The following is a 27,553-nucleotide window of genomic DNA, read 5'->3' on the forward strand; positions in this document are numbered from 1 at the left end:
AGTAACAATGCATCCTTTGTTTTTTTTTAAAATTAACCAAGTGTTGAAAATTTGATGTTGATCAGAAACGTCATTCTCAAATTATCACATAAAAATAAATAAAGGATGAAGAACTCACAACCACTAGGTATCTTCTGCAAATTTGGAGTAGCACTGTAAATTATTTACAAACTGTGATAAACCACCTCAGTTACTGGGAACGCTTGAAGTTCCTAAACCTGTACTCCCTGGAATGCAGGAGGGAGAGATACATGATTGTAAACACCTGGAAAATCCTGGAAGGACTAGTACCAAACTTGCACACGAAAATCACTCACTACAAAAGCAAAAGACTTGGCAGATGGTGCAACATCCTCCCAGTGAAAAGCAGGGGTGCCACTAGCACGATAAGAGGCAACACAATAAGTGTCAAGGGCCCAAGACTGTTCAACTGCCTCCCAGCATACATCAGGGGGATTACCTCTAGACCCGTAGCTGTCTTCAAACAGGCACTGGACAGGCACCTAAAGTCAGTACCTGACCAGCCGGGCTGTAGTACGTACGTTGGATTGCGTGCGGCCAGCAGTAACAGCCTAGTTGATCAGGCCCTGATCCACCATGAAACCTGGTCGCACACCGGGCCGCAGGCACGTTGACCCCTGGAACTCTCTCCAGGTGTCTCCAGTCCACAGTAGGATTCAGATCTTCACACTTTGCATCCAAGTACCCGATACTTTAGCCACTCGGCCAGATCCCAAGTACATACAGTGGACCCCCGGTATTCGATGGCATCGGTATTCGATAAATCCAGTATTCGATGCATTATATCACAAAACATTTTCCTTGGTATTCGATTGAAAACCCGGTATTCGATACGATTCGTACGAGACCTGTCCACATGTGGCCTGAACTGCCCCTTGTGTGCCAGTGTTTACAAGCCAGCCATTGTGCGCGCATCTAAGGATACATTCGGTACATTCCATATTATCCATATTATCACTGTGTTTGGTGCTTGTTTCTGCAAAATAAGTCACCATGGGCCCCAAGAAAGCTTCTAATGTCAACCCTGTGGTAAAAAGGGTGAGAATTAGTATGGAAATTAAGAAAGATTTTGAAAGGTTTGGGGCTAACCCTGAGAAGCCTGTACCAGTTGTGGAATACATTGTGCCTACTTCAAAAATTAAGGAAATGTGTGCACAGTGGGTTGAAGTGCAAACCTTTATGGATGAAAATCACCCTAACACAGCTATTACAATGACAATGTTGTGGCCCATTTTAGACAAATCATAAAGGAACGGGAGGTACAGAGCTCTATGGACAGATTTGTTGTGCGACAGAGGTCCAGTGACTCAAGCTGGTCCTAGTGGCATTAAAAGAAGAAGGGAAGTAACCCTGGAAAAGGACTTGCTACCTCAAATCCTAATGGAAGGGGATTCCCCTTCTAAACACTAACACCTCTCCCCTCCTTCCATCCCATCAATCATCACCAGATCTTCATTAAAGGTAAGTGTCAATTATTTTATTGTTATTGTAATTATTTTATTGCATTAAACTTAATATTTCATGTAGTAAAATATTTTTTTTTCATACTTTTGGGTGTCTTGCACGGATTAATTTGATTTTCATTATTTCTCATGAGGAAAATTTATTCGGTTTTTGATATTATCAGTATTCGATGAGCTCTCAGGAACGGATTAATATCGAATACCGGGGGTCCACTGTACTGCATACTTGGATGTAGAGTGTGCAGGTTCGAATCCTGCTGTGGATTAAGAGATAATGTTTGTAAGTAATTTCACCTGTTTGGGAATTACTAAGCAAGATAAGATAAAATTATTTTTCCTTCATATGCCTATACAGTGGACCCTCGGTTCGCGAAGTCATCGGTATCCGATAAATCTGGTATCCGAAGCATTACGTATATCGCAAAAAATTTGCCTCGGTTCCCGTTACAAAACCAGGTATGCGATACGATTCGTATGAGACGTGTCCATGTGTGACCTGAACTGCCCCATGTGCACCAGTGTTTACAAGCCAGCCAGTGTGCGCGCATCTAAGAATACATTCGGTACATTCCATATTATCCATATTATCACTGTTTTTGGTGCTTGTTTCTGCAAAATAAGTCACCATGGGCCCCAAGAAAGCTTCTACTGTCAACCCTGTGGTAAAAAGGGTGAGAATTAGTATGGAAATTAAGAAAGATTTTGAAGGGTTTGGGGCTAACCCTGAGAAGCCTATGCCAGTTGTGGACTCCATTGTGCCTACTTCAAAAATTAAGGAAATGTGTGCAAAGTGGGTTGAAGTGCAAACCTTTATGGATGAAAATCACCCTAACACAGCTATTGCAAGCCCTGCTGGTGACTATTACAATGACAATGTTATGGCCCATTTTAGGAAAGTCATAAAGGAACTGGAGGTACAGGCCTCGATGGACAGATATGTTGTGCGACAGAAGTCCAGTGACTCTCAAGCTGGTCCTAGTGGCATTAAAAGAAGAAGGGAAGTAACCCCGGAAAAGGACTTGCTACCTCAAGTCCTAATGGAAGGGGATTCCCCTTCTAAACATTAAAAACTTCAACTCTCTCCCCTCCTCCCATCCCATCAATCATCACCAGATCTTCATTAAAGGTAAGTGTCAATTATTCTATTGTGATTATTCTATTGTTATTATTGTTACTGTAATTATTCTATTGCATTAAACTTAAAGTTTTTTTTTTTTCATACTTTTGGGTGTCTTGCACGGATTAATTTGATTCCCATTATTTCTTATGGGGAAAATCAATTCGCTTTCCGATAATTTTGCTTTACGATGAGCTCTCAGGAATGGATTAATAATGTGAACCGGGGGTCCACTGTACTTTGAATTATGCACATTAGTAGCCTTACTGTGTATGGTATCCACAGGTACATGTATTTTATATTTAACCACTGAGCTTTTATAAGAAACTGCTCCTGTACAATATTTAGAGAAAGAACTAGACAACTATTTTAAAATTAAAATACTGTGCATTGTAAACCAAATTACCTGTGCAGTGGAACTACGGTTTTTGTACTTAATCCATTCTAGAAGGTCAGTCTAAATCCGAAACGTATGAAAACTGAATTAATATTTCCCATAAGAAATAATGTAACTACAATTAATCTGTTCCAGACACCCAAAAATATTAAAGAATATAGTTTTACATGCAGAAAACAATGAGAAATAAATATAGATGACTAATTTTAATGATAAATGAAAATTACATACCTTTATTGAAGACTCTTGTTGGCTAAATGTATGCCACTTTCATATTTTTCTACAATCTCTTCCTTGAATTCTATTGTGTTTCTCACCTTCTTTACCATAGGGCTGGCACTAGGAACTTTCTTTGGACCCATGGTGGCTTATTTCACAGTCGCAAGCAATAACAAGCACGAAAACTGCAAAATGTTTCGGATGAATGCTCACTCAACCAGTGACAGAGCCAAACTGGCAGCGTCCCGGGCGGGTGGACACGTCTGATGCATACGATTTCTGGACGGAGGTATGAAATCCGGATCACAATTTCGCCCAAAAAGTGTTCTAAATCCGAATTGTACGACATGCGGACCATATGAAAACCGGAGTTCCACTGTACATCATGAGATTCATGTTCTGGAACAGAAGAACAAGGATATCTACATCAACTGGCCAATTGTATGCATGCATCCTTTCTAATAGTGTCATTTTTTTTCTTTCAGGCAGTGATGGTGAGACATTAAGAAGCTTTCGAGTCTCAGTGATGGTGACACGTTGAGAAAGTCGCAACAAGATGCCAACACAAGGTAGAGGTGAGGAATAACCTGTTGTCACTGAGAATCACTGTTGCAGTAACAGTAGCAACAATAATATAATGACAATAAACATAATAATAAAAGTGTGAAAAGATGGTGAAAATGCTAATTTTTGGGGTCACTCTGCCTCGGTGGGAGATGGCCAGCGTGTTAAAAAAAAAAATGATAAAATGAGTATTTTCTCTACATGTTAATTTTCATATCTACTGATTTTGCTGTTGCCTTCATATTATGAAGAAACTTTTATGTTGTTGAATGTGTAAATGGGTTATATGAAATATAGAAATAATGTTAAATTTAAATCCAAGAAAGGTTTAAAAATAAGTGAGTCATCACTAAATATCACTTGTACTGGGAGTTATATAATTTTATCAGCTTCATAACTTTTTAATTTATGGTATTTAATTCTTAGATTTTTTTTTTTTAAGCTTTAAAACAATTACTTGTACCAAAATAATATTTGCACAGTCTAACCTTTTGCTTGTTAGTAGGGTTTGATTGCATTATGTTTTTCTTGATTTTCCAAAATAAAGAAGCAATATATTATCTTTATTGAATATTCTAAGCTTGAGAAAATGTGCAATCCTATCCTAGTATGTGGAAGTGATCATGACCCAGAAAATTGGTTGACTTATCAGTACTATATACCTTCTTCACTAAAATTAGGCAACTTTTCTTTGGAGTTCAGTTCTTGAAAAAAAAAATATATATATATACAGTAGGGCCCCACTTATTCGGCAGGTTAAGTTCCAGGTTACTGCCGGAAAGTAGAACTCAATTTTTTCCATTTATAAATGCATATAAATGCCAGATAACAAGTTTATACTAACATATATTAAGTTAGCAATAGAACTAGGCATTAAAATGTAAAATACACACACAATACACTCATTTTTTCCTCAAAATATTTGTAGTCTTAATGTAGGACAAAAGATGAGTAGTATTTACTCTAAGAACCCAGGTGTGGTAGCCCTCCTGGCCACCCCACCCACACATACTATACTACGATGCTTAACCCTTTGAGGGTCGACAGGCCCTCTCCGAAACTCGTTCTCAGGGTCGGCCAAATTTAAAAAAAAAAAAGTTATTTTCTCTTATGAAAAGATAGAGAATCTTTTCCCGATCATAAAGACACCAAAAGTTTGAAATTTGATAGAAAACTTACGGAATTATGCTCTCGCAAAGTTAGCGGTCTCGGCGATGTTTACGCATCGGCGATTTTGCCCACTTTGAGCCCCATTTTCGGCCAATTTCACTGTACTAGTCGACAAAAAACATGAATATTTCGCTAGAACTCCATTTTTTCTATCGAATGGGTGCAAGAAACCACCCATTTATTGGGAAGTATGGGTAGCCAGGATAGGCAGCCCTCACCACCCCACCCACACATAATGTAAACAAACCAGACCAACGCATCTGGTTTTCGTCACAAGTCCTACAAGTTGCCTGGGTACCACAAGTCCTACAAGTTGCCTGGCTGCCACAAGTCCTACAAGTTGCCTGGCTACCACAAGTCCTACAAGTTGCCTGGCTCCCACAAGTCCTACAAGTTGCCTGGCTACCACAAGTCCTACAAGTTGCCTGGCTACCACAAGTGTTACAAGTTGCCTGGCTACCACAAGTCTTTCAAGTTGCCTGGCTACCACAAGTCTTACAAGTTGCCTGGCTACCACAAGTCCTACAAGTTGCCTGGCTACCACAAGTCCTACGAGTTGCCTGGCCACCACAAGTCCTACGAGTTGCCTGACTACCACAAGTCCTGCAAGTTGCCTGGCTACCACAAGTCCTACAAGTTGCCTGGCTCCCACAAGTCCTACAAGTTGCCTGGCTACCACAAGTCCTACAAGTTGCCTGGCTACCACAAGTCCTACAAGTTGCCTGGCTACCACAAGTCTACAAGTTGCCTGGCTACCACAAGGGCTACAAGTTGCCCTGCTACCACAAGTCCTACAAGTTGCCTGGCTACCACAAGTCCTATGAGTTGCCTGGCCACCACATGTTGCCTGGCTACCACAAGTCCCACAAGTTGCCTGGCTACCACAGGCCCTACAAGTTGCCTGGCTACCACAAGTGCTACAAGTTGCCTGGCTACCACAAGTGCTACAAGTTGCCTGGCTACCACAGGTCCTACAAGTTGCCTGGCTACCACAAGTGCTACAAGTTGCCCTGCTACCACAAGTCCTACAAGTTGCCTGGCTACCACAAGTCCTACAAGTTGCCTGGCTACCACAAGTCCTATGAGTTGCCTGGCCACCACATGTTGCCTGGCTACCACAAGTCCTACAAGTTGCCTGGCTACCACAAGTCCTACAAGTTGCCTGGCTACCACAAGTCCTATGAGTTGCCTGGCCACCACAAGTTGCCTGGCTGCCACAAGTCCTTCAAGTTGTCTGGATACCACAAGTCCCACAAGTTGCCTGGCTACCACAAGTCCCACAAGTCACCTGGCTACCACAAGTCCCACAAGTCACCTGGCTCTGTGGGCTCTGGTGGCCTGGTGGTTAACGCTCTCGCTTCACACGGCGAGGGCCTGGGTTCGATTCCCAGCCAGAGTAGAAACATTGGACGTGTTTCTTTCAACCTGTTGTCTATGTTCCCCATCAGTAAAATGGGTACCTGGGTGTTAGTCGACTGGTGTGGGTCGCATCCTGGGACACTGACCTAAGGAGGCCTGGTCACAGACCGGGCCGCGGGGGCGTTGACCCCCGGAACTCTCTCCAGGTAAACTCCAGGTAAACCACAAGTCCTACAAGTTGCCTGGCTACCACAAGTCCCACAAGTCACCTGGCTACCACAAGTCCTACAAGTTGCCTGGCTACCACAAGTCCTACAAGTTGCCTGGCTACCACAAGTCCCACAAGTTGCCTGGCTACCACAAGTCCTACAAGTTGCCTGGCTACCACAAGTCCTACAAGTTGCCTGGCTACCACAAGTCCCACAAGTCGCCTGGCTACCACAAGTCCTACAAGTTGCCTGGCTACCACAAGTCCTATAAGTTGCCTGGCTACCACAAGTCCCACAAGTCGCCTGGCTACCACAGGCCCCACAAGTTGCCTGGCTACCACAAGTCCCCTGGCTACCACAAGTCCCACAAGTCACCTGGCTACCACATCTCATATTTATGTTAATTTATTCTACTGTGGGGTGTATTTAGATGGATTAAGCAAAATGTCTATATTAATTTTTTATACGATATTTAATGCTCCTTAGAGTGATTATTTTTTTTTTTTTTTCAACAAACCGGCCGTATCCCACCAAGGCAGGGTGGCCCAAAAAGAAAAATGAAAGTTTCTCTTTTTAAATTTAGTAATTTATACGGGAGAAGGGGTTACTAGCCCCTTGCTACCGGCATTTTAGTCGCCTCTTACAACACACATGACTTACAGAGGAAGAATTCTGTTCCACTTCCCCATGGAGATAAGAGGAAATAAACAAGAACAAGAACTAGAAAGAAAATAAAAGAAAACCCAGAGGGGTGCATGTATATATGCTTGTACATGTATGTGTAGTGTGACCTAAGTGTAAGTAGAAGTAGCAAGACGTACCTGAAATCTTGCATGTTTATGAGACAGAAAAAAGGACACCAGCAATCCTACCATCATGTAAAACAATTACAGGCTTTCGTTTTACACTCACTTGGCAGGACGGTAGTACCTCCCTGGGCGGTTGCTGTCTACCAACCTACTACCTAGAATTATTATTATTATCTTTATTATTATTATTATCATCATTAATATGGCATCATCAAGACTAATAAGACACTCTTAGGTGATTTTAATGTGTACCTGCATGCCAGCACAGTGTGTAAGTTTACTTAGGTACAGGTACACATACGTATAATTATCAGTTATAATAATACAGTACTGTAGGTATGTAGTCAGCCTGGGCTATATAGCTACACGATATTTAACGTGGCCCAGAGCCACATTATTACCATCGACATATCATGTTCACTGAGTTTAATTGTTTCTAACAAATACCTTTAGATGTCATCATAAACAAAGGGAGAAGTAATGAATAATTCATGCCGAGAATTGTAAACAAAAGCATTATTAAGGGGAGTGACGTAGTGTTTTCCCTCTGCCCGGCTACCACACCTCCATAGCATATAAACAGAATGTTTATATGTTATGTAATGTGTTTATTATATAATTTTGAAGAAAATATAATAGATGGATTAATGAAAATGTCTATATTAACGTAAAATAAGACATTTAATGTGCCCAAGAGTGATTATAATTAGTATTACGTAATGTTTTGCCTCCACCTGGCAACCACACCTCCATAGAATATAAACAGCATGCTTATATGCTATGTAATGCATTTTTTATATAATTTTGAAGAAAATATCATAGATGGATTAATGAAAATGTCTATATTGACGTAAAATTAGACATTTAATTTGCCCAAGAGTGATTATTATTACATAATAGAGAGATGTGCTCATGGACATTGTAAACAAACCAGGTGGTTGCGCCGTATTTGAAAGACCACTTGCCGAATGGAAAGTTTTGGTCATAATTTGAGAGTGCCGTTATTTTTATATAGCCAGACTTGAGTCCTGGAAATGGGAAGTACAATGCCTGCGCTTTAAAGAAGGGGTTTGGGATATTGGCAGTTTGGAGGGATATGTAGTGTATCTTTATATATACATGTACTTCTAAACTGTTGTATTCTGAGCACCTCTGCAAAAACAGTGATTATGTGTGAGTGAGGTGAAAGCGTTGAATGATGATGAAAGTATTTTTGGGGGGGAGTTTCTTTCTTTTTGGGTCACCCTGCCTCAGTGGGAGACGGCCGACTTGTTAACTCGTAAACGGTCCAAACGTATATATACGTTTTTTCAACATTTGAAAGTATGTAAAAAAAGTAGATCTTCTTTTTGTTTTTTACATTTGAAAATGTGTAAAAAAAAACTTTGATCTACTTTTTTTTTTGTTATATTTGAAAATATATGTAAAAAAAACGTAGATCTACTTTTGTAGCACTACACATGTGAACGTAGATCTGCTTGGACCGTTTACGGGTTAAAATACATACATACATATATATATATATATATATATACACGTATGTGTATATATATACAGTGGTCCCTCGCTTTTCGTAGTTCCCGGCAATCATAAATTTCGCCAATCATAGGGTTATTTTCGTATAAACATGGACTCGCTTTTCATAAGTTGACTCGTGAGCCGTAATTCGTCCCGGACGCGTACCCACGGCATGAGCCGTGGCGGCAGCCAGTGTGGCATTGTTTACCAGTGAGCGAAGGTCCCCTCACGTGCTCCAGCGAAATATTTCATATTCCATTTATTTTAGTGCTTGCAAGTACTAAATAAGCTACCATGGCTCTAAAGAAAGCTCCTAGTGCCAAGCCTGTGGTAAAGAAGGTGAGAAATACGATTGAATTTAAGAAAACCATCATTGAACAATATTAAAGTGGTACAAGTGTGGCCGAACTGGCCAGGATGTATAAGAAACCCTACACAACCTTATGTTCCATAGTGGCCAAGAAAAAGAAAATCAAGGATGCTGTTGTTGCAAACCGGGTAACTATGCTGACAAAAATGAGATCACCAGTACTCGAAGAGGTTGAGAAGTTATTATTGGTGTGGATAAATGAGAAACCATTAGCAGGAGATACTCTTATGACTTCGATTATTTGTGAAAAGGCTAGGCAGTTGCATGAAGATTTGGTAAAGAAATTGCCTGCAAATAGTGGTGATGTGAGTGAATTTAAGGCCAGCAAAGGCTGGTTTGAGAGATTTAAGAACCGTACTGGCATACACAGTGTGGTAAGGCATGGTGAGGCTGCCAGTTCGGACCACAAGGCGGCTGAAAAATATGTGCATGAATTCCAGTACATAGAGGCTGAAGGACTGAAACCTGAATAAGTGTTCAATTGTGATGAAACAGGCCTCTTTTGGAAGAAAATGCCAAAGAGGACCTTCATTGCACAAGAGGAAAAGGCAATGCCAGGACACAAGCCTATGAAAGACAGGCTGACGCTAATGTTCTGTGCTAATGCTAGTGGGGATTTCAAAGTGAAGCCATTACTAGTGTACCATTCTGAAAATCCCAGAGTGTTCAGGAAAAACAATGTTATGAAGAGTAAATTGTGTGTGTTTTTGAAATCTAATAGTAAGGCATGGGTCACGAGGGAAATTTTCGTTGAGTGGTTCAATGAAGTGTTTGGCCCTAGTGTGAAGGAGTATCTCCTGGAAAAGAAATTGGATCTGAAATGCCTGCTAGTAATGGACAATGCACCTGCTCATCCTCCAAACTTGGATGACCTAATTTTCGAGGAGTTTGGGTTCATCACAGTAAAGTTCTTGCCCCCGAATACCACTCCTCTCCTCCAGCCCATGGACCAGCAGGTCATTGCAAACTTTAAAAAACTCTACACAAAAGCAATGTTTCACAGGTGCTTGACTGTGACCTCAGACACTCACTTGACCCTAAGGGAATTTTGGAGAGAACACTTCAGCATCCTCCATTGCATAACCCTTATAGGTATGGCTTGGGAGGGAGTGACTACCAGGACTTTGAACTCTGCCTGGAGAAAATTGTGGCCAGATTGTGTCGACAAGAGGGATTTTGAAGGGTTTGGGACTGACCCTGATGAGCCTATGTCTGTTGTAAAATCAATTGTGGCACTGGGGAGTTCCATGGGGTTGGATGTGAGTTTGGAGGATGTGGAAGAATTGGTGGAAGACCACAATGAAGAGCTCACCACTGAGGAGCTGCAAGAACTTCAGCAGGAAGAGCAACACATCGCAGCTCAGAATCTTGCTACAGAGGAGGAAGAGAGATGGAAGAAGGTGCCTTCTTCAGAAATTAAAGAGATTTTTACTATGTGGGGTAAGATGGAAAGCTTTATGGAGAAACATCACCCTAACAAGGTTGTTGCAAGCCATATTGGCAACATGTACAGTGACAAAGTCTTGGGCCATTTTAGGGAAGTGTTAAAGAGACGCCAGAAACAGAGCTCTCTCCACAGTTATTTTGCGAGACAGGACTCCAGTGATTCTCAAGGTGGTCCTTGTGGCATTAAGAAACAGAGAAGACAAGCAACCCCAGAAACGCAATTGGTACCTGAGGTGTTGCTGGAAGAGGATTCCCCTTCCAAACTATAAACAATCCACTCTCCTCCTCCTCCAGTCTCCCATACACTAAGAAGAATCTCCAATAAAGGTAAGTGTTATGCTGTTAATGTTTCATTCATCATTTCCCATTGTATTGTTTATGTACTACATGTATATTTCATGTAAAATTTTTTTTGGTTTTAATACTTCTGGGTGTCAGGAACGGATTAATTGTATTTACATTATTTCTTATGGGGAAAATTGATTCGCAAATCGTAAATTTCGTTTATAGTAACGGCTCCAGGAACGGATTAATTACGAAAAACGAGGAACCACTCTGTGTGTGTGTGTGTGTGTGTGTGTGTATATATATGCAAAACAACCACTCTGAAAGAATAGAGAAATTCCAAGCGCTTTCGTGACTACTCACGAAAGCGCTTGGAATTTCTCTGTTCTTTCAGAGTGGTTGTTTTGCATATTCTGAAATCACCTGTTTACTGTGATCTTATTGCATATATATATATATATGTATATTATATATATATGTATATTATATATATCTTATATATATGTATATTATATATATATATATATGTATATTATATATATATATATGTATATTATATATATATATATATGTATATTATATATATATATATGTATATTATATATATATATATATGTATATTATATATATATATATATGTATATTATATATATATATATGTATATTATATATATATATATGTATATTATATATATATATATATATGTATATTATATATATATATATGTATATTATATATATATATATATATATATATATATATGTATATTATATATATATATATATATATTTTATCCATGGGGAAGTGGAATAAGAATCTTTCCTCCGTAAGCCATGCATGTTGTAAAAGTCAACTAAAATGCCGGGAACAATGGGCTAGTAACCCCTTTTCCTGTAAAGATTACTAAAAAGAATAAGAAGAAGAAAATTGTCAAAGTGGGAAGTCTGAATGTGCGTGGATGTTGTGCAGATGATAAGAAAGAGATGATTGTGGATGTTATGAATGAGAAGAAGCTGGATGTCCTGGCTTTAAGTGAAACAAAGCTGAAGGGGGTGGGAGAGTTTCAGTGGAGAGGAATAAATGGGATTAGGTCAGGGGTTTCAAATAGAGTTAGAGCTAAAGAAGGAGTAGCAATAATGTTGAAGGATAAGCTATGGCAGGAAAAGAGGGACTATAAATGTATTAATTCAAGGATTATGTGGAGTAAAATAAAGATTGGATGTGAAAAGTGGGTTATAATAAGCATGTATGCACCTGGAGAAGAGAGAAGTGTAGAGGAGAGAGAGAGATTCTGGGAAATGTTGAGTGAATGCGTGGGGAGTTTTGAATCAAGTGTGAGAGTAATGGTGGTTGGGGATTTCAATGCTAAAGTGGGTAAAATTGTTATGGAAGGAGTAGTAGGTAAATTTGGGGTGCCAGGGGTAAATGTAAATGGGGAGCCTTTAATTGAGCTATGTGTAGAAAGAAATTTGGTAATAAGTAATACATATTTTATGAAAAAGAGGATAAATATACAAGGTATGATGTAGCACGTAATGAAAGTAGTTTATTAGATTATGTATTGGTGGATAAAAGGTTGATGGGTAGGCTCCAGGATGTACATGTTTATAGAGGGGCAACTGATATATCGGATCATTATTTAGTTGTAGCTACAGTTAATAGAGGGGCAACTGATATATCGGATCATTATTTAGTTGTAGCTACAGTTAGAGTAAGAGGTAGATGGGAAAAGAGGAAGGTGGCAACAACAAGTAAGAGGGAGGTGAAAGTGTATAAACTAAGGGAGGAGGAAGTTCGGGTGAGATATAAGCGACTATTGGCAGAAAGGTGGGCTAGTGCAAAGATGAGTAGTGGGGGGGTTGAAGAGGGTTGGAATAGTTTTAAAAATGCAGTATTAGAATGTGGGACAGAAGTTTGTGGTTATAGGAGGGTGGGGGCAGGAGGAAAGAGGAGTGATTGGTGGAATGATGAAGTAAAGGGTGTGATAAAAGAGAAAAAGGTAGCTTATGAGAGGTTTTTACAAAGCAGAAGTGTTATAAGAAGAGCAGAGTATATGGAGAGTAAAAGAAAGGTAAAGAGAGTGGTGAGAGAGTGCAAAAGGAGAGTAGATGATAGAGTGGGAGAGGCACTGTCAAGAAATTTTAATGAAAATAAGAAAAAATTTTGGAGTGAGTTAAACAAGTTAAGAAAGCCTAGGGAAAATATGGATTTGTCAGTTAAAAACAGAGTAGGGGAGTTAGTAGATGGGGAGATGGAGGTATTTGGTAGATGGCGAGAATATTTTGAGGAACTTTTAAATGTTAAGGAAGAAACAGAGGCAGTAATTTCATGCACTGGTCAGGGAGGTATACCATCTTTTAGGAGTGAAGAAGAGCAGAATGTAAGTGTGGGGGAGGTACGTGAGGCATTACGTAAAATGAAAGGGGGTAAAGCAGCTGGAACTGATGGGATCATGACAGAAATGTTAAAAGCAGGGGGGATATAGTGTTGGAGTGGTTGGTACTTTTGTTTAATAAATGTATGAAAGAGGGGAAGGTACCTAGGGATTGGCAGAGAGCATGTATAGTCCCTTTATATAAAGGGAAAGGGGACAAAAGAGACTGTAAAAATTATAGAGGAATAAGCTTACTGAGTATACCAGGAAAAGTGTACGGTAGGGTTATAATTGAAAGAATTAGAGGTAAGACAGAATGTAGGATTGCGGATGAGCAAGGAGGTTTTATAGTGGGTAGGGAATGTGTAGATCAGGTGTTTACATTGAAGCATATATGTGAACAGTATTTAGATAAAGATAGGGAAGTTTTTATTGCATTTATGGATTTAGAAAAGGCATATGATAGAGTGGATAGAGGAGCAATGTGGCAGATGTTGCAAGTATATGGAATAGGTGGTAAGTTATTAAATGCTGTAAAGAGTTTTTATGAGGATAGTGAGGCTCAGGTTAGGGTGTGTAGAAGAGAGGGAGACTACTTCCCGGTAAAAGTAGGTCTTAGACAGGGATGTGTAATGTCACCATGGTTGTTTAATATATTTATAGATGGGGTTGTAAAGGAAGTAAATGCTAGGGTGTTTGGGAGAGGGGTGGGATTAAATTATGGGGAATCAAATTCAAAATGGGAATTGACACAGTTACTTTTTGCTGATGATACTGTGCTTATGGGAGATTCTAAAGAAAAATTGCAAAGGTTAGTGGATGAGTTTGGGAATGTGTGTAAAGGTAGAAAGTTGAAAGTGAACATAGAAAAGAGTAAGGTGATGAGGGTGTCAAATGATTTAGATAAAGAAAAATTGGATATCAAATTGGGGAGGAGGAGTATGGAAGAAGTGAATGTTTTCAGATACTTCGGAGTTGACGTGTTGGCGGATGGATTTATGAAGGATGAGGTTAATCATAGAATTCATGAGGGAAAAAAGGTGAGTGGTGCGTTGAGGTATATGTGGAGTCAAAAAACGTTATCTATGGAGGCAAAGAAGGGAATGTATGAAAGTATAGTAGTACCAACACTCTTATATGGGTGTGAAGCTTGGGTGGTAAATGCAGCAGCGAGGAGACGGTTGGAGGCAGTGGAGATGTCCTGTTTAAGGGCAATGTGTGGTGTAAATATTATGCAGAAAATTCGGAGTGTGGAAATTAGGAGAAGGTGTGGAGTTAATAAAAGTATTAGTCAGAGGGCAGAAGAGGGGTTGTTGAGGTGGTTTGGTCATTTAGAGAGAATGGAACAAAGTAGAATGACATGGAAAGCATATAAATCTATAGGGGAAGGAAGGCGGGGTAGGGGTCGTCCTCGAAAGGGTTGGAGAGAGGGGGTAAAGGAGGTTTTGTGAGTAAGGGGCTTCGACTTCCAGCAAGCGTGCGTGAGCGTGTTAGATAGGAGTGAATGGAGACGAATGGTACTTGGGATCTGACGATCTGTTGGAGTGTGAGCAGGGTAATATTTAGTGAAGGGATTCAGGGAAACCGGTTATTTTCATATAGTCGGACTTGAGTCCTGGAAATGGGAAGTACAATGCCTGCACTTTAAAGGAGGGGTTTGGGATATTGGCAGTTTGGAGGGATATGTTGTGTATCTTTATATGTGTATGCTTCTAGACTGTTGTATTCTGAGCACCTCTGCAAAAACAGTGATAATGTGCGAGTGTGGTGAAAGTGGTGAATGATGATGAAAGTATTTTCTTTTTTTGGGATTTTCTTTCTTTTTTGGGTCACCCTGCCTCGGTGGGAGACGGCCGACTTGTTGAAAAAAAAAAATGTTATATATACATATACATATATATACATATACATATATATATATACATATACATATATATATATACATATACATATATATATATACATATACATATATATATATACATATACATATATATACAGTGGACCCCCGGTTAACGATATTTTTTCACTCCAGAAGTATGTTCAGGTGCCAGTACTGACCGAATTTGTTCCCATAAGAAATATTGTGAAGTAGATTAGTCCATTTCAGACCCCGAAACATACACGTACAAACGCACTTACATAAATACACTTACATAATTGGTCGCATTCGGAGGTAATCGTTATGCGGGGGTCCACTGTATATATATATATATATATATATATATATGTATATATATATATATATATATATATATATAATGTATATATATATATATATATATATATATATATATATATATGTATATATATATATATATATATATATATATATATATATATATATAAATATATATATATATATATAAATATATATATATATATATATATTTATATATATATATATATATTTATATATATATATATATATATTTATATATACAGTGAAACATATAAGTGAACAGTATTTAGATAAGGCTAAAGAGGTCTTTGTGGCATTTATGGATTTGGAAAAGGCATATGACAGGGTGGATAGGGGGGCAATGTGGCAGATGTTGCAGGTGTATGGTGTAGGAGGTAGGTTACTGAAAGCAGTGAAGAGTTTTTACGAGGATAGTGAGGCTCAAGTTAGAGTATGTAGGAAAGAGGGAAATTATTTCCCAGTAAAAGTAGGCCTTAGACAAGGATGTGTGATGTCACTGTGGTTGTTTAATATATTTATAGATGGGGTTGTAAGAGAAGTAAATGCGAGGGTCTTGGCAAGAGGTGTGGAGTTAAAAGATAAAGAATCACACATAAAGTGGGAGTTGTCACAGTTGCTCTTTGCTGATGACTGTGCTCTTGGGAGATTCTGAAGAGAAGTTGCAGAGATTGGTGGATGAATTTGGTAGGGTGTGCAAAAGAAGAAAATTAAAAGTGAATACAGGAAAGAGTAAGGTTATGAGGATAACAAAAAGATTAGGTGATGAAAGATTGGATATCAGATTGGAGGGAGAGAGTATGGAGGAGGTGAATGTATTCAGATATTTGGGAGTGGACGTGTCAGCGGATGGGTCTATGAAAGATGAGGTGAATCATAGAATTGATGAGGGGAAAAGGGTGAGTGGTGCACTTTGGAGTCTGTGGAGACAAAGAACTTTGTCCTTGGAGGCAAAAAGGGGAATGTATGAGAGTATAGTTTTACCAACGCTCTTATATGGGTGTGAAGCATGGGTGATGAATGTTGCAGCGAGGAGAAGGCTGGAGGCAGTGGAGATGTCATGTGTGAGGGCAATGTGTGGTGTGAATGTAATGCAGAGAATTCGTAGTTTGGAAGTTAGGAGGAGGTGCGGGATTACCAAAACTGTTGTCCAGAGGGCTGAGGAAGAGTTGTTGAGGTGGTTCGGACATGTAGAGAGAATGGAGCGAAACAGAGTGACTTCAAGAGTGTATCAGTCTGTAGTGGAAGGAAGGCGGGGTAGGGGTCGGCCTAGGAAAGGTTGGAGGGAGGGGGTAAAGGAGGTTTTGTGTGCGAGGGGCTTAGACTTCCAGCAGGCATGCGTGAGCGTGTTTGATAGGAGTGAATGGAGACAAATGGTTTTTAATACTTGACGTGCTGTTGGAGTGTGAGCAAAGTAACATTTGTGAAGGGGTTCAGGGAAACCGGCAGGCCGGACTTGAGTCCTGGAGATGGGAAGTACAGTGCCTGCACTCTGAAGGAGGGGTGTTAATGTTGCAGTTTAAAAACTGTAGTGTAAAGCACCCTTCTGGCAAGACAGTGATGGAGTGAATGATGGTGAAAGTTTTTCTTTTTCGGGCCGCCCTGCCTTGGTGGGAATCGGCCAGTGTGATAATAATAATAAATAAATAAATATATATATATATATATATATATATATATATATATATATATATATATATATATATATATATATATATATATATATATATATATATATATATATATTATATACATACATACATACATACATTCATACATACATACATACATACATACATACAAACATACATACATACACACACACTCACACACACACACACACACACACACACACACACACACACACACACTCACACTCTCACACACACACACTCTCACACACACACACTCTCACACACACACACTCTCACACACACACACACACACACACACACACACACACACACACACACACACACACACACACACACACACACACACACACACACGTGGCGAGGTGTCAGAGTGGGCACCTGTGACCAGCGGGGTCCCGCAGGGGTCAGTCCTAGGACCAGTGCTGTTTCTGGTATTTGTGAACGACATGACGGAAGGAATAGACTCTGAGGTGTCCGTGTTTGCAGATGACGTGAAGTTGATGAGAAGAATTCACTCGATCGAAGACCAGGCAGAACTACAAAGGGATCTGGACAGGCTGCAGACCTGGTCCAGCAATTGGCTCCTGGAGTTCAATCCCACCAAGTGCAAAGTCATGAAGATTGGGGAAGGGCAAAGAAGGCCGCAGACGGAGTACAGTCTAGGGGGTCAGAGACTACAAACCTCACTCAAGGAAAAAGATCTTGGGGTGAGTATAACACCAGGCACATCTCCTGAAGCGCACATCAACCAAATAACTGCTGCAGCATATGGGCGCCTAGCAAACCTCAGAACAGCATTCCGACATCTTAATAAGGAATCATTCAGGACCCTGTACACCGTGTACGTTAGGCCCATATTGGAGTATGCGGCACCAGTTTGGAACCCACACCTAGCCAAGCACGTGAAGAAACTAGAGAAAGTGCAAAGGTTTGCAACAAGACTAGTCCCAGAGCTAAGAGGTATGTCCTATGAGGAGAGGTTAAGGGAAATCAACCTGACGACACTGGAGGACAGGAGAGATAGGGGGGACATGATAATGACATACAAAATACTGAGAGGAATTGACAAGGTGGACAAAGACAGGATGTTCCAGAGATTGGACACAGTAACAAGGGGACACAGTTGGAAGCTGAAGACACAGATGAATCACAGGGATGTTAGGAAGTATTTCTTCAGCCACAGAGTAGTCAGTAAGTGGAATAGTTTGGGAAGCGATGTAGTGGAGGCAGTATCCATACATAGCTTTAAGCAGAGGTATGATAAAGCACACGGCTCAGGGAGAGTGACCTAGTAGCGTTCAGTGAAGAGGCGGGGCCAGGAGCTCGGATTCGACCCCCGCAACCTCAACTAGGTGAGTACAACTAGGTGAGTACACACACACACACACACAAAACAACCACTGTGAAAGAATAGAGAAATTCCAAGCGCTTTCGTGACTACTCACATTATCAAGGAACAATGAAAATGTTCCTTGATAATGTGAGTAGTCACGAAAGCGCTTGGAATTTCTCTATTCTCTCACAGTGGTTGTTTTGCATATTCTGAAATCACCTGTTTACTGTGATCTTATTGTGATCTTATTGTGCCTTGGTGGGAATCGGTCAGTGTGATAATAGAATAATATATATATATATATATATATATATATATATATATATATATATATATATATATATATATATATATATATATATATATACATGTATATATATATATATATATATATATATATATATATATATATATATATATATATATATATATATATATATATATATATATATATATATTTCAACAAGTCGGCCGTCTCCCACCGAGGCAGGGTGACCCAAAAAAGAAAGAAAATCCCCAAAAAGAAAATACTTTCATCATCATTCAACACTTTCACCACACTTGCACATTATCACTGTTTTTGCAGAGGTGCTCAGAATACAACAGTCTAGAAGCATGCACATATAAAGATACACAACATATCCCTCCAAACTGCCAATATCCCAAACCCCTCCTTTAAAGTGCAGGCATTGTACTTCCCATTTCCAGGACTCAAGTCCGATTATATGAAAATAACCGGTTTCCCTGAATCCCTTCACTAAATATTACCCTGCTCACACTCCAACAGATCGTCAGGTCCCAAGTATATATATATTGGATATCAGATTGGAGGGAGAGAGTATGGAGGAGGTGAATGTATTCAGATATTTGGGAGTGGACGTGTCAGCGGATGGGTCTATGAAAGATGAGGTGAATCATAGAATTGATGAGGGGAAAAGGGTGAGTGGTGCACTTAGGAGTCTCTGGAGACAAAGAACTTTGTCCTTGGAGGCAAAGAGGGAAAAGTATGAGAGTATAGTTTTACCAACGCTCTTATATGGGTGTAAAGCATGGGTGATGAATGTTGCAGCGAGGAGAAGGCTGGAGGCAGTGGAGATGTCATGTCTGAGAGCAATGTGTGGTGTGAATATAATGCAGAAAATTCGTAGTTTGGAAGTTAGGAGGAGGTGCGGGATTACCAAAACTGTTGTCCAGAGGGCTGAGGAAGGGTTGTTGAGGTGGTTCGGACATGTGGAGAGAATGGAGCGAAACAGAATAACTTCAAGAGTGTATCAGTCTGTAGTGGAAGGAAGGCGGGGTAGGGGTCGGCCTAGGAAAGGTTGGAGGGAGGGGGTAAAGGAGGTTTTGTGTGCGAGGGGCTTGGACTTCCAGCAGGCATGCGTGAGCGTGTTTGATAGGAGTGAATGGAGACAAATGGTTTTTAATACTTGACGTGCTGTTGGAGTGTGAGCAAAGTAACATTTATGAAGGGGTTCAGGGAAACCGGCAGGCCGGACTTGAGTCCTGGAGATGGGAAATACAGTGCCTGCACTCTGAAGGAGGGGTGTTAATGTTGCAGTTTAAAAACTGTAGTGTAAAGCACCCTTCTGGCAAGACAGTGATGGAGTGAATGATGGTGAAAGTTTTTCTTTTTCGGGCCACCCTGCCTTGGTGGGAATCGGCCAGTGTGATAATAAAAAATATAATATATATATATATATATATATATATATATATATATATATATATATATATATATATATATATATATATATATATATATATATATATATATATATATATTATTATCACATTGGCCGATTCCCACCAAGGCAGGGTGGCCCGAAAAGAGAAAAACTTTCACCATCATTCACTCCATCACTGTCTTGCCAGAAGGGTGGTGTCAAAAAATTTTTGGAAATTTTTTTTTTTTTTCTTATGAAATGATAGAGAATCTTTTTCCAATGGTAATGACACTAAACGTACAAAGTTTGATCGAAAACTTACGGAATTACGCTCCCGCAAAGTTAGCAATCTCAGCAATATATGTGCATTGGTGATTTCGCCGACTTTGAGCCCTATTTTTGGCCAATTCCAGTGTTCCAGTCGACCAAACTCATAGCTATTTCTTTAGAACTCCATTTTTTCTATCAATTGAGTACAAGAAACTGCCCATTTACCAATTTCAACTACCCAATAACGTGGTCAGAATTTGGCAATTTGGCCAATTTCACGCAAATTAAAAAAAATGCCAATTTGAAAATATGGTCCAGAATAAACAATGCAGACATTCTTGGCACTAAAATAACATCCTCTGTTCATTAGTCACATCTCTAGGTCCCTCTTATATTACTCTTGCTTTCTATTTTGATTTTTTATTCACACAAAATAGAAGATTTACTGTTATGCAGACTATTGCATTATTGTAAAAATGGTATAAATAATATCAATGCACAAGTGAAAGAATATTAGACTCTCCAGTTGACGTGTATTGGACATGTGGTGTGATTTGCTTACTCTTGAACATAGGTAAAAATTGAACATTTCCACTACTTTGAACTCAATTTCAAGGTCATATTCATCGTGAAACTAATCAAAATCATCTCTATTTCTGCAATATGTTTTCCATTCTATCAAATGAGACCAAGAAAACGAGAATACAACCATAAATACTATACGAAAATACACCTCAAATTCGGCACTTTAATCCAAAAACACGATCCGAGTTTTTTTTTTATCATTATGCACTGCATGCTGCAAGATTTTTTTATACAGTACGCACTGACCACACAGACCCATTCTCTCACATGTGGGCCTACCAGCTTTCTCCCGCTTGATTTGAAGCCGCTAGAATTTTTGAGTATACAGTGGACACCCGGTTTGCAATGCTATCGGTATCCGATAAATCCGGTATCCAATGCATTATATCGCAAAGAATTTGCCTCGGTTCCCGTTACGAAACCCGGTATGTGATACGATTCGTACGAGACGTGTCCACGTGTGGCCTGAACTGCCCCGTGTGTGCCAGTGTTTACAAGCCAGCCAGTGTGCGCGCATCTAAGGATACATTCGGTACATTCCATATTAGCCATATTATCACTGTTTTTGGTGCTTGTTTCTGCAAAATAAGTCACCATGGGCCCCAAGAAAGCTTCTAGTGCCAAAACAAGAGCATTCACATTGCTAAAGTCACAAACTAGTATTTAGTCACTTAGCCATAATACCAACTTACCTCATAATTTTGTAATATTTTAAACTTAAGATTTAATTTAAGTCTGCCCGAAATACCTAGCCATGCTAGGTGTTCTAGTGGTACACTCTGTAATTATTATTTTACTACATGTAAACCACACAATAACCAAATTCTGTAAACTCAGCATTGTAATCCTTATAGAGAATAAACTTTGAATTTGAAAACCCCGTGGTAAAAAGGGTGAGAATTAGTATGGAAATTAAGAAAGATTTTGAAGGGTTTGGGGCTAACCCTGAGAAGCCTATGCCAGTTGTGGAATCCATTGTGCCTACTTCAAAAATTAAGGAAATGTGTGCACAGTGGGTTGAACTGCAAACCCTTATGGATGAAAATCACCCTAACACAGCTATTGCAAGCCGTGCTGGTGACTATTACACTGACAATGTTGTGAACCACTTTAGGAAAGTCATAAAGGAACGAGAGGTACAGGCCTCTATGGACAGATATGTTGTGCGACAGAAGTCCAGTGACTCTTAACCTTGTCCTAGTGACATTAAAAGAAGAAGGGAAGTAACCCCAGAAAAGGACTTGCTACCTTAAGTCCTAATGGAGGGGGATTCCCCTTCTAAACAATAGGTTCAACTCTCTCCCCTCCTCCCATCCCATCAATCATCATCAGATCTTCATTAAAGGTAAGTGTCAATTATTCTATTGTTAGTGTTGTTATTGTAATTATTCTATTGCATTAAACTTAATATTTCATGTGGTAAAAGTTTTTTTTTCATACTTTTGGGTGTCTTGCATGGATTAATTTGATTTCCATTATTTCTTATGGGGAAAATTGATTCTCTTTCCGATAATTTTGGTTTATGATGAGCTCTCGGGAACGGATTAATATCACAAACCGGGGTTCCACTGTATATACATCAAACACATTGGCTTGTAAGGCATATAAATACGACCAAGACAGTCAAAGGGTTAATGGTCTGGAATAAGGACAGCGTATGCAGGTGCATCCCAGGTGGACCTGACATCATGTTTAGTGGGACAGATGCCAAGAGGAAGTGAATCCTCACATAAACAAAGGATGTGGAGAAAAAAATGACGTATTAACCCTTAAATGGTCCAAACGTATATATACGTTTTTTCAACATCTGAAAGTATGTAAAAAAATGTAGATGACTGTGAAACAGAAACCTGTAACTGTTTTGCATGATGGTAGGATTGCTGGTTTCTTTTTCTGTCTCATAAACACGCTAGATAACAGGGATATCTTGCTACTCCTACTTACACTTTGGTCACACTTCACAGACACGCACATGCATATATATATACATACATCTAGGTTTTTCTCCTTTTTCTAAATAGCTCTTGTTCTTCTTTATTTCTTCTATTGTCCATGGGGAAGTGGAAAAGAATCTTTCCTCCGTAAGCCATGCGTGTCGTATGAGGCGACTAAAATGCCGGGAGCAATGGGCTAGTAACCCCTTCTCCTGTAGACATTTACTAAAAAAGAGAAGAAAAACTTTATAAAACTGGGATGCTTAAATGTGCGTGGATGTAGTGCGGATGACAAGAAACAGATGATTGCTGATGTTATGAATGAAAAGAAGTTGGATGTCCTGGCCCTAAGCGAAACAAAGCTGAAGGGGGTAGGGGAGTTTCAGTGGGGGGAAATAAATGGGATTAAATCTGGAGTATCTGAGAGAGTTAGAGCAAAGGCAGGGGTAGCAGTAATGTTAAATGATCAGTTATGGAAGGAGAAAAGAGAATATGAATGTGTAAATTCAAGAATTATGTGGATTAAAGTAAAGGTTGGATGCGAAAAGTGGGTCATAATAAGCGTGTATGCACCTGGAGAAGAGAGGAATGTAGAGGAGAGAGAGAGATTTTGGGAGATGTTAAGTGAATGTATAGGAGCCTTTGAACCAAGTGAGAGAGTAATTGTGGTTGGGGACCTGAATGCTAAAGTAGGAGAAACTTTTAGAGAGGGTGTGGTAGGTAAGTTTGGGGTGCCAGGTGTAAATGATAATGGGAGCCCTTTGATTGAACTTTGTATAGAAAGGGGTTTAGTTATTTTTTTTTTTATTATTATCACACTGGCCGATTCCCACCAAGGCAGGGTGGCCCGAAAAAGAAAAACTTTCACCATCATTCACTCCATCACTGTCTTGCCAGAAGGGTGCTTTACACTACAGTTTTTAAACTGCAACATTAACACCCCTCCTTCAGAGTGCAGGCACTGTACTTCCCATCTCCAGGACTCAAGTCCGGCCTGCCGGTTTCCCTGAATCCCTTCATAAATGTTACTTTGCTCACACTCCAACAGCACGTCAAGTATTAAAAACCATTTGTCTCCATTCACTCCTATCAAACACGCTCACGCATGTTATAGGTAATACATATTTTAAGAAAAAGAGGACAAATAAGTATACAAGATATGATGTAGGGCGAAATGACAGTAGTTTGTTGGATTATGTATTGGTAGATAAAAGACTGTTGAGTAGACTTCAGGATGTACATGTTTATAGAGGGGCCACAGATATATCAGATCACTTTCTAGTTGTAGCTACACTGAGAGTAAAAGGTAGATGGGATACAAGGAGAATAGAAGCATCAGGGAAGAGAGAGGTGAAGGTTTATAAACTAAAAGAGGAGGCAGTTAGGGTAAGATATAAACAGCTATTGGAGGATAGATGGGCTAATGAGAGCATAGGCATTGGGGTCAAAGAGGTATGGGGTAGGTTTAAAAATATAGTGTTAGAGTGTTCAGCAGAAGTTTGTGGTTACAGGAAAGTGGGTGCGGGAGGGAAGAGGAGCGATTGATGGAATGATGATGTAAAGAGAGTAGTAAGGGAGAAAAAGTTAGCATATGAGAAGTTTTTACAAAGTAGAAGTGATGCAAGGAGGGAAGAGTATATGGAGAAAAAGAGAGAGGTTAAGAGAGTGGTGAAGCAATGTAAAAAGAGAGCAAATGAGAGAGTGGGTGAGATGTTATCAACAAATTTTGTTGAAAATAAGAAAAAGTTTTGGAGTGAGATTAACAAGTTAAGAAAGCCTAGAGAACAAATGGATTTGTCAGTTAAAAATAGGAGAGGAGAGTTATTAAATGGAGAGGTAGAGGTATTGGGAAGATGGAGGGAATATTTTGAGGAATTGTTAAATGTTGATGAAGATAGGGAAGCTGAGATTTCGTGTATAGGACAAGGAGGAATAACATCTTGTAGGAGTGAGGAAGAGCCAGTTGTGAGTGTGGGGGAAGTTCGTGAGGCAGTAGGTAAAATGAAAGGGGGTAAGGCAGCCGGGATTGATGGGATAAAGATAGAAATGTTAAAAGCAGGTGGGGATATAGTTTTGGAGTGGTTGGTGCAATTATTTAATAAATGTATGGAAGAGGGTAAGGTACCTAGGGATTGGCAGAGAGCATGCATAGTTCCTTTGTATAAAGGCAAAGGTGATAAAAGAGAGTGCAAAAATTATAGGGGGATAAGTCTGCTGAGTATACCTGGTAAAGTGTATGGTAGAGTTATTATTGAAAGAATTAAGAGTAAGACAGAGAATAGGATAGCAGATGAACAAGGAGACTTTAGGAAAGGTAGGGGGTGTGTGGACCAGGTGTTTACAGTGAAACATATAAGTGAACAGTATTTAGATAAGGCTAAAGAGGTCTTTGTGGCATTTATGGATTTGGAAAAGGCATATGACAGGGTGGATAGGGGGGCAATGTGGCAGATGTTGCAAGTGTATGGTGTAGGAGGTAGGTTACTGAAAGCAGTGAAGAGTTTTTACGAGGATAGTGAGGCTCAAGTTAGAGTATGTAGGAAAGAGGGAAATTATTTCCCAGTAAAAGTAGGCCTTAGACACGGATGTGTGATGTCACCGTGGTTGTTTAATATATTTATAGATGGGGTTGTAAGAGAAGTAAATGCGAGGGTCTTGGCAAGAGGCGTGGAGTTAAAAGATAAAGAATCACACACAAAGTGGGAGTTGTCACAGCTGCTCTTTGCTGATGACACTGTGCTCTTGGGAGATTCTGAAGAGAAGTTGCAGAGATTGGTGGATGAAATTGGTAGGGTGTGCAAAAGAAGAAAATTAAAGGTGAATACAGGAAAGAGTAAGGTTATGAGGATAACAAAAAGATTAGGTGATGAAAGATTGAATATCAGATTGGAGGGAGAGAGTATGGAGGAGGTGAATGTATTCAGATATTTGAGAGTGGACGTGTCAGCGGATGGGTCTATGAAAGATGAGGTGAATCATAGAATTGATGAGGGGAAAAGAGTGAGTGGTGCACTTAGGAGTCTGTGGAGACAAAGAACTTTGTCCTTGGAGGCAAAGAGGGGAATGTATGAGAGTATAGTTTTACCAACGCTCTTATATGGGTGTGAAGCATGGGTGATGAATGTTGCAGCGAGGAGAAGGCTGGAGGCAGTGGAGATGTCATGTCTGAGGGCAATGTGTGGTGTGAATATAATGCAGAGAATTCGTAGTTTGGAAGTTAGGAGGAGGTGCGGGATTACCAAAACTGTTGTCCAGAGGGCTGAGGAAGAGTTGTTTAGGTGGTTCGGACATGTAGAGAGAATGGAGCGAAACAGAATGACTTCAAGAGTGTATCAGTCTGTAGTGGAAGGAAGGCGGGGTAGGGGTCGGCCTAGGAAAGGTTGGAGAGAGGGGGTAAAGGAGGTTTTGTGTGCGAGGGGCTTGGACTTCCAGCAGGCATGCGTGAGCGTGTTTGATAGGAGTGAATGGAGACAAATGGTTTTTAATACTTGACGTGCTGTTGGAGTGTGAGCAAAGTAACATTTATGAAGGGGTTCAGGGAAACCGGCAGGCTGGACTTGAGTCCTGGAGATGGGAAGTACAGTGCCTGCACTCTGAAGGAGGGGTGTTAATGTTGCAGTTTAAAAACTGTAGTGTAAAGTACCCTTCTGGCAAGACAGTGATGGAGTGAATGATGGTGAAAGTTTTTCTTTTTCGGGCCGCCCTGCCTTGGTGGGAATCGGCCAGTGTGATAATAAAAAAAAAAAAAAAATTTGAAAACGTGTAAAAAAAACTTTTATCTACATTTTTTTGTTATATTTGAAAATATACAAAAAAAAAGTAGATCTACTTTTGTAGCAATACGAATTTGAACGTCAGTCTGTTTGGACCGCTTAAGGGTTAATCCAAGATGCCATGGAAATTATAACCCAAACAAGAGGTTATTCAAATGCATGGTGGAGTGTGGATTGTGGTGACAGGGCAGTGACATACTCTGCAAATAACAAGCCTTCTATTCTGTAGCACTTATACCTCAGCAAACTTAGTGAGAATGTACAGGTAAAAACTGTGAGAAAACAAGAATAGTACAACTAGCACCTAACATCATACGTATACAGATGGGTGTCTCTGGAAGAAATAGCATGTGCTTTTGTAGATGAACACACGTACAGTGAGGCATATCATGTCATTTATCTCGCAGTTCACAGGTATATAGTGGTAAATTATTCCCTCAGTGGATGTTCCTTGATGCTTATGTCTCCCTTCCCATAAAAAAAAATGAAATGGTGCTGAATTGTATGGTTTGGATAGGGGGCTTGCTGATACTAAACAACTGAGAAACTCAGACAGAAAACAATGGGCAATTTTCTGTTATTCCAGGGATGTACTGCAGAATAGTGTAGTTCCAGAATATAAACATCACCTTATCTAAGATTTTATTTATATGAGAGAGTTAGTATTACATATCCACCTCAAAGGAGGTGCCATGGGATTTATCCTTTTCCTTGGCTCGAACTTGATTCCCTTCCATTCTGGCAGGTGCTGTATGGCCTCCAATGGCCCCTACCATTGAATTCAACAATAGTACTACTTATTCCCTATTGAAAATAT

At 39.8% G+C, this 27,553-nt stretch overlaps 1 protein-coding gene across 7 annotated transcripts in view; it reads left to right on the top strand.

Annotated features, from left to right (window-relative positions):
* Positions 1-27,553, top strand: part of Scm (Polycomb protein Scm) — a 240,670-nt gene that overhangs the window by 44,680 nt on the left and 168,437 nt on the right. For 5 of the 7 annotated variants that reach the window (XM_070103632.1, XM_070103630.1, XM_070103636.1 and 2 more), the window contains exon 2: positions 3,703-3,792. In XM_070103632.1, coding sequence (XP_069959733.1) covers positions 3,774-3,792 — 19 coding nt within the window. In that variant the 5' untranslated portion in view covers positions 3,703-3,773. The remainder of the gene's footprint in view (positions 1-3,702; positions 3,793-27,553) is intronic. The other 2 variants (XM_070103634.1, XM_070103635.1) reach the window with 1 other exon arrangement.

This window comes from Cherax quadricarinatus, chromosome 86, assembly GCF_038502225.1.
Source record: "Cherax quadricarinatus isolate ZL_2023a chromosome 86, ASM3850222v1, whole genome shotgun sequence".
Taxonomy (NCBI): Eukaryota; Metazoa; Arthropoda; class Malacostraca; order Decapoda; family Parastacidae; genus Cherax; species Cherax quadricarinatus.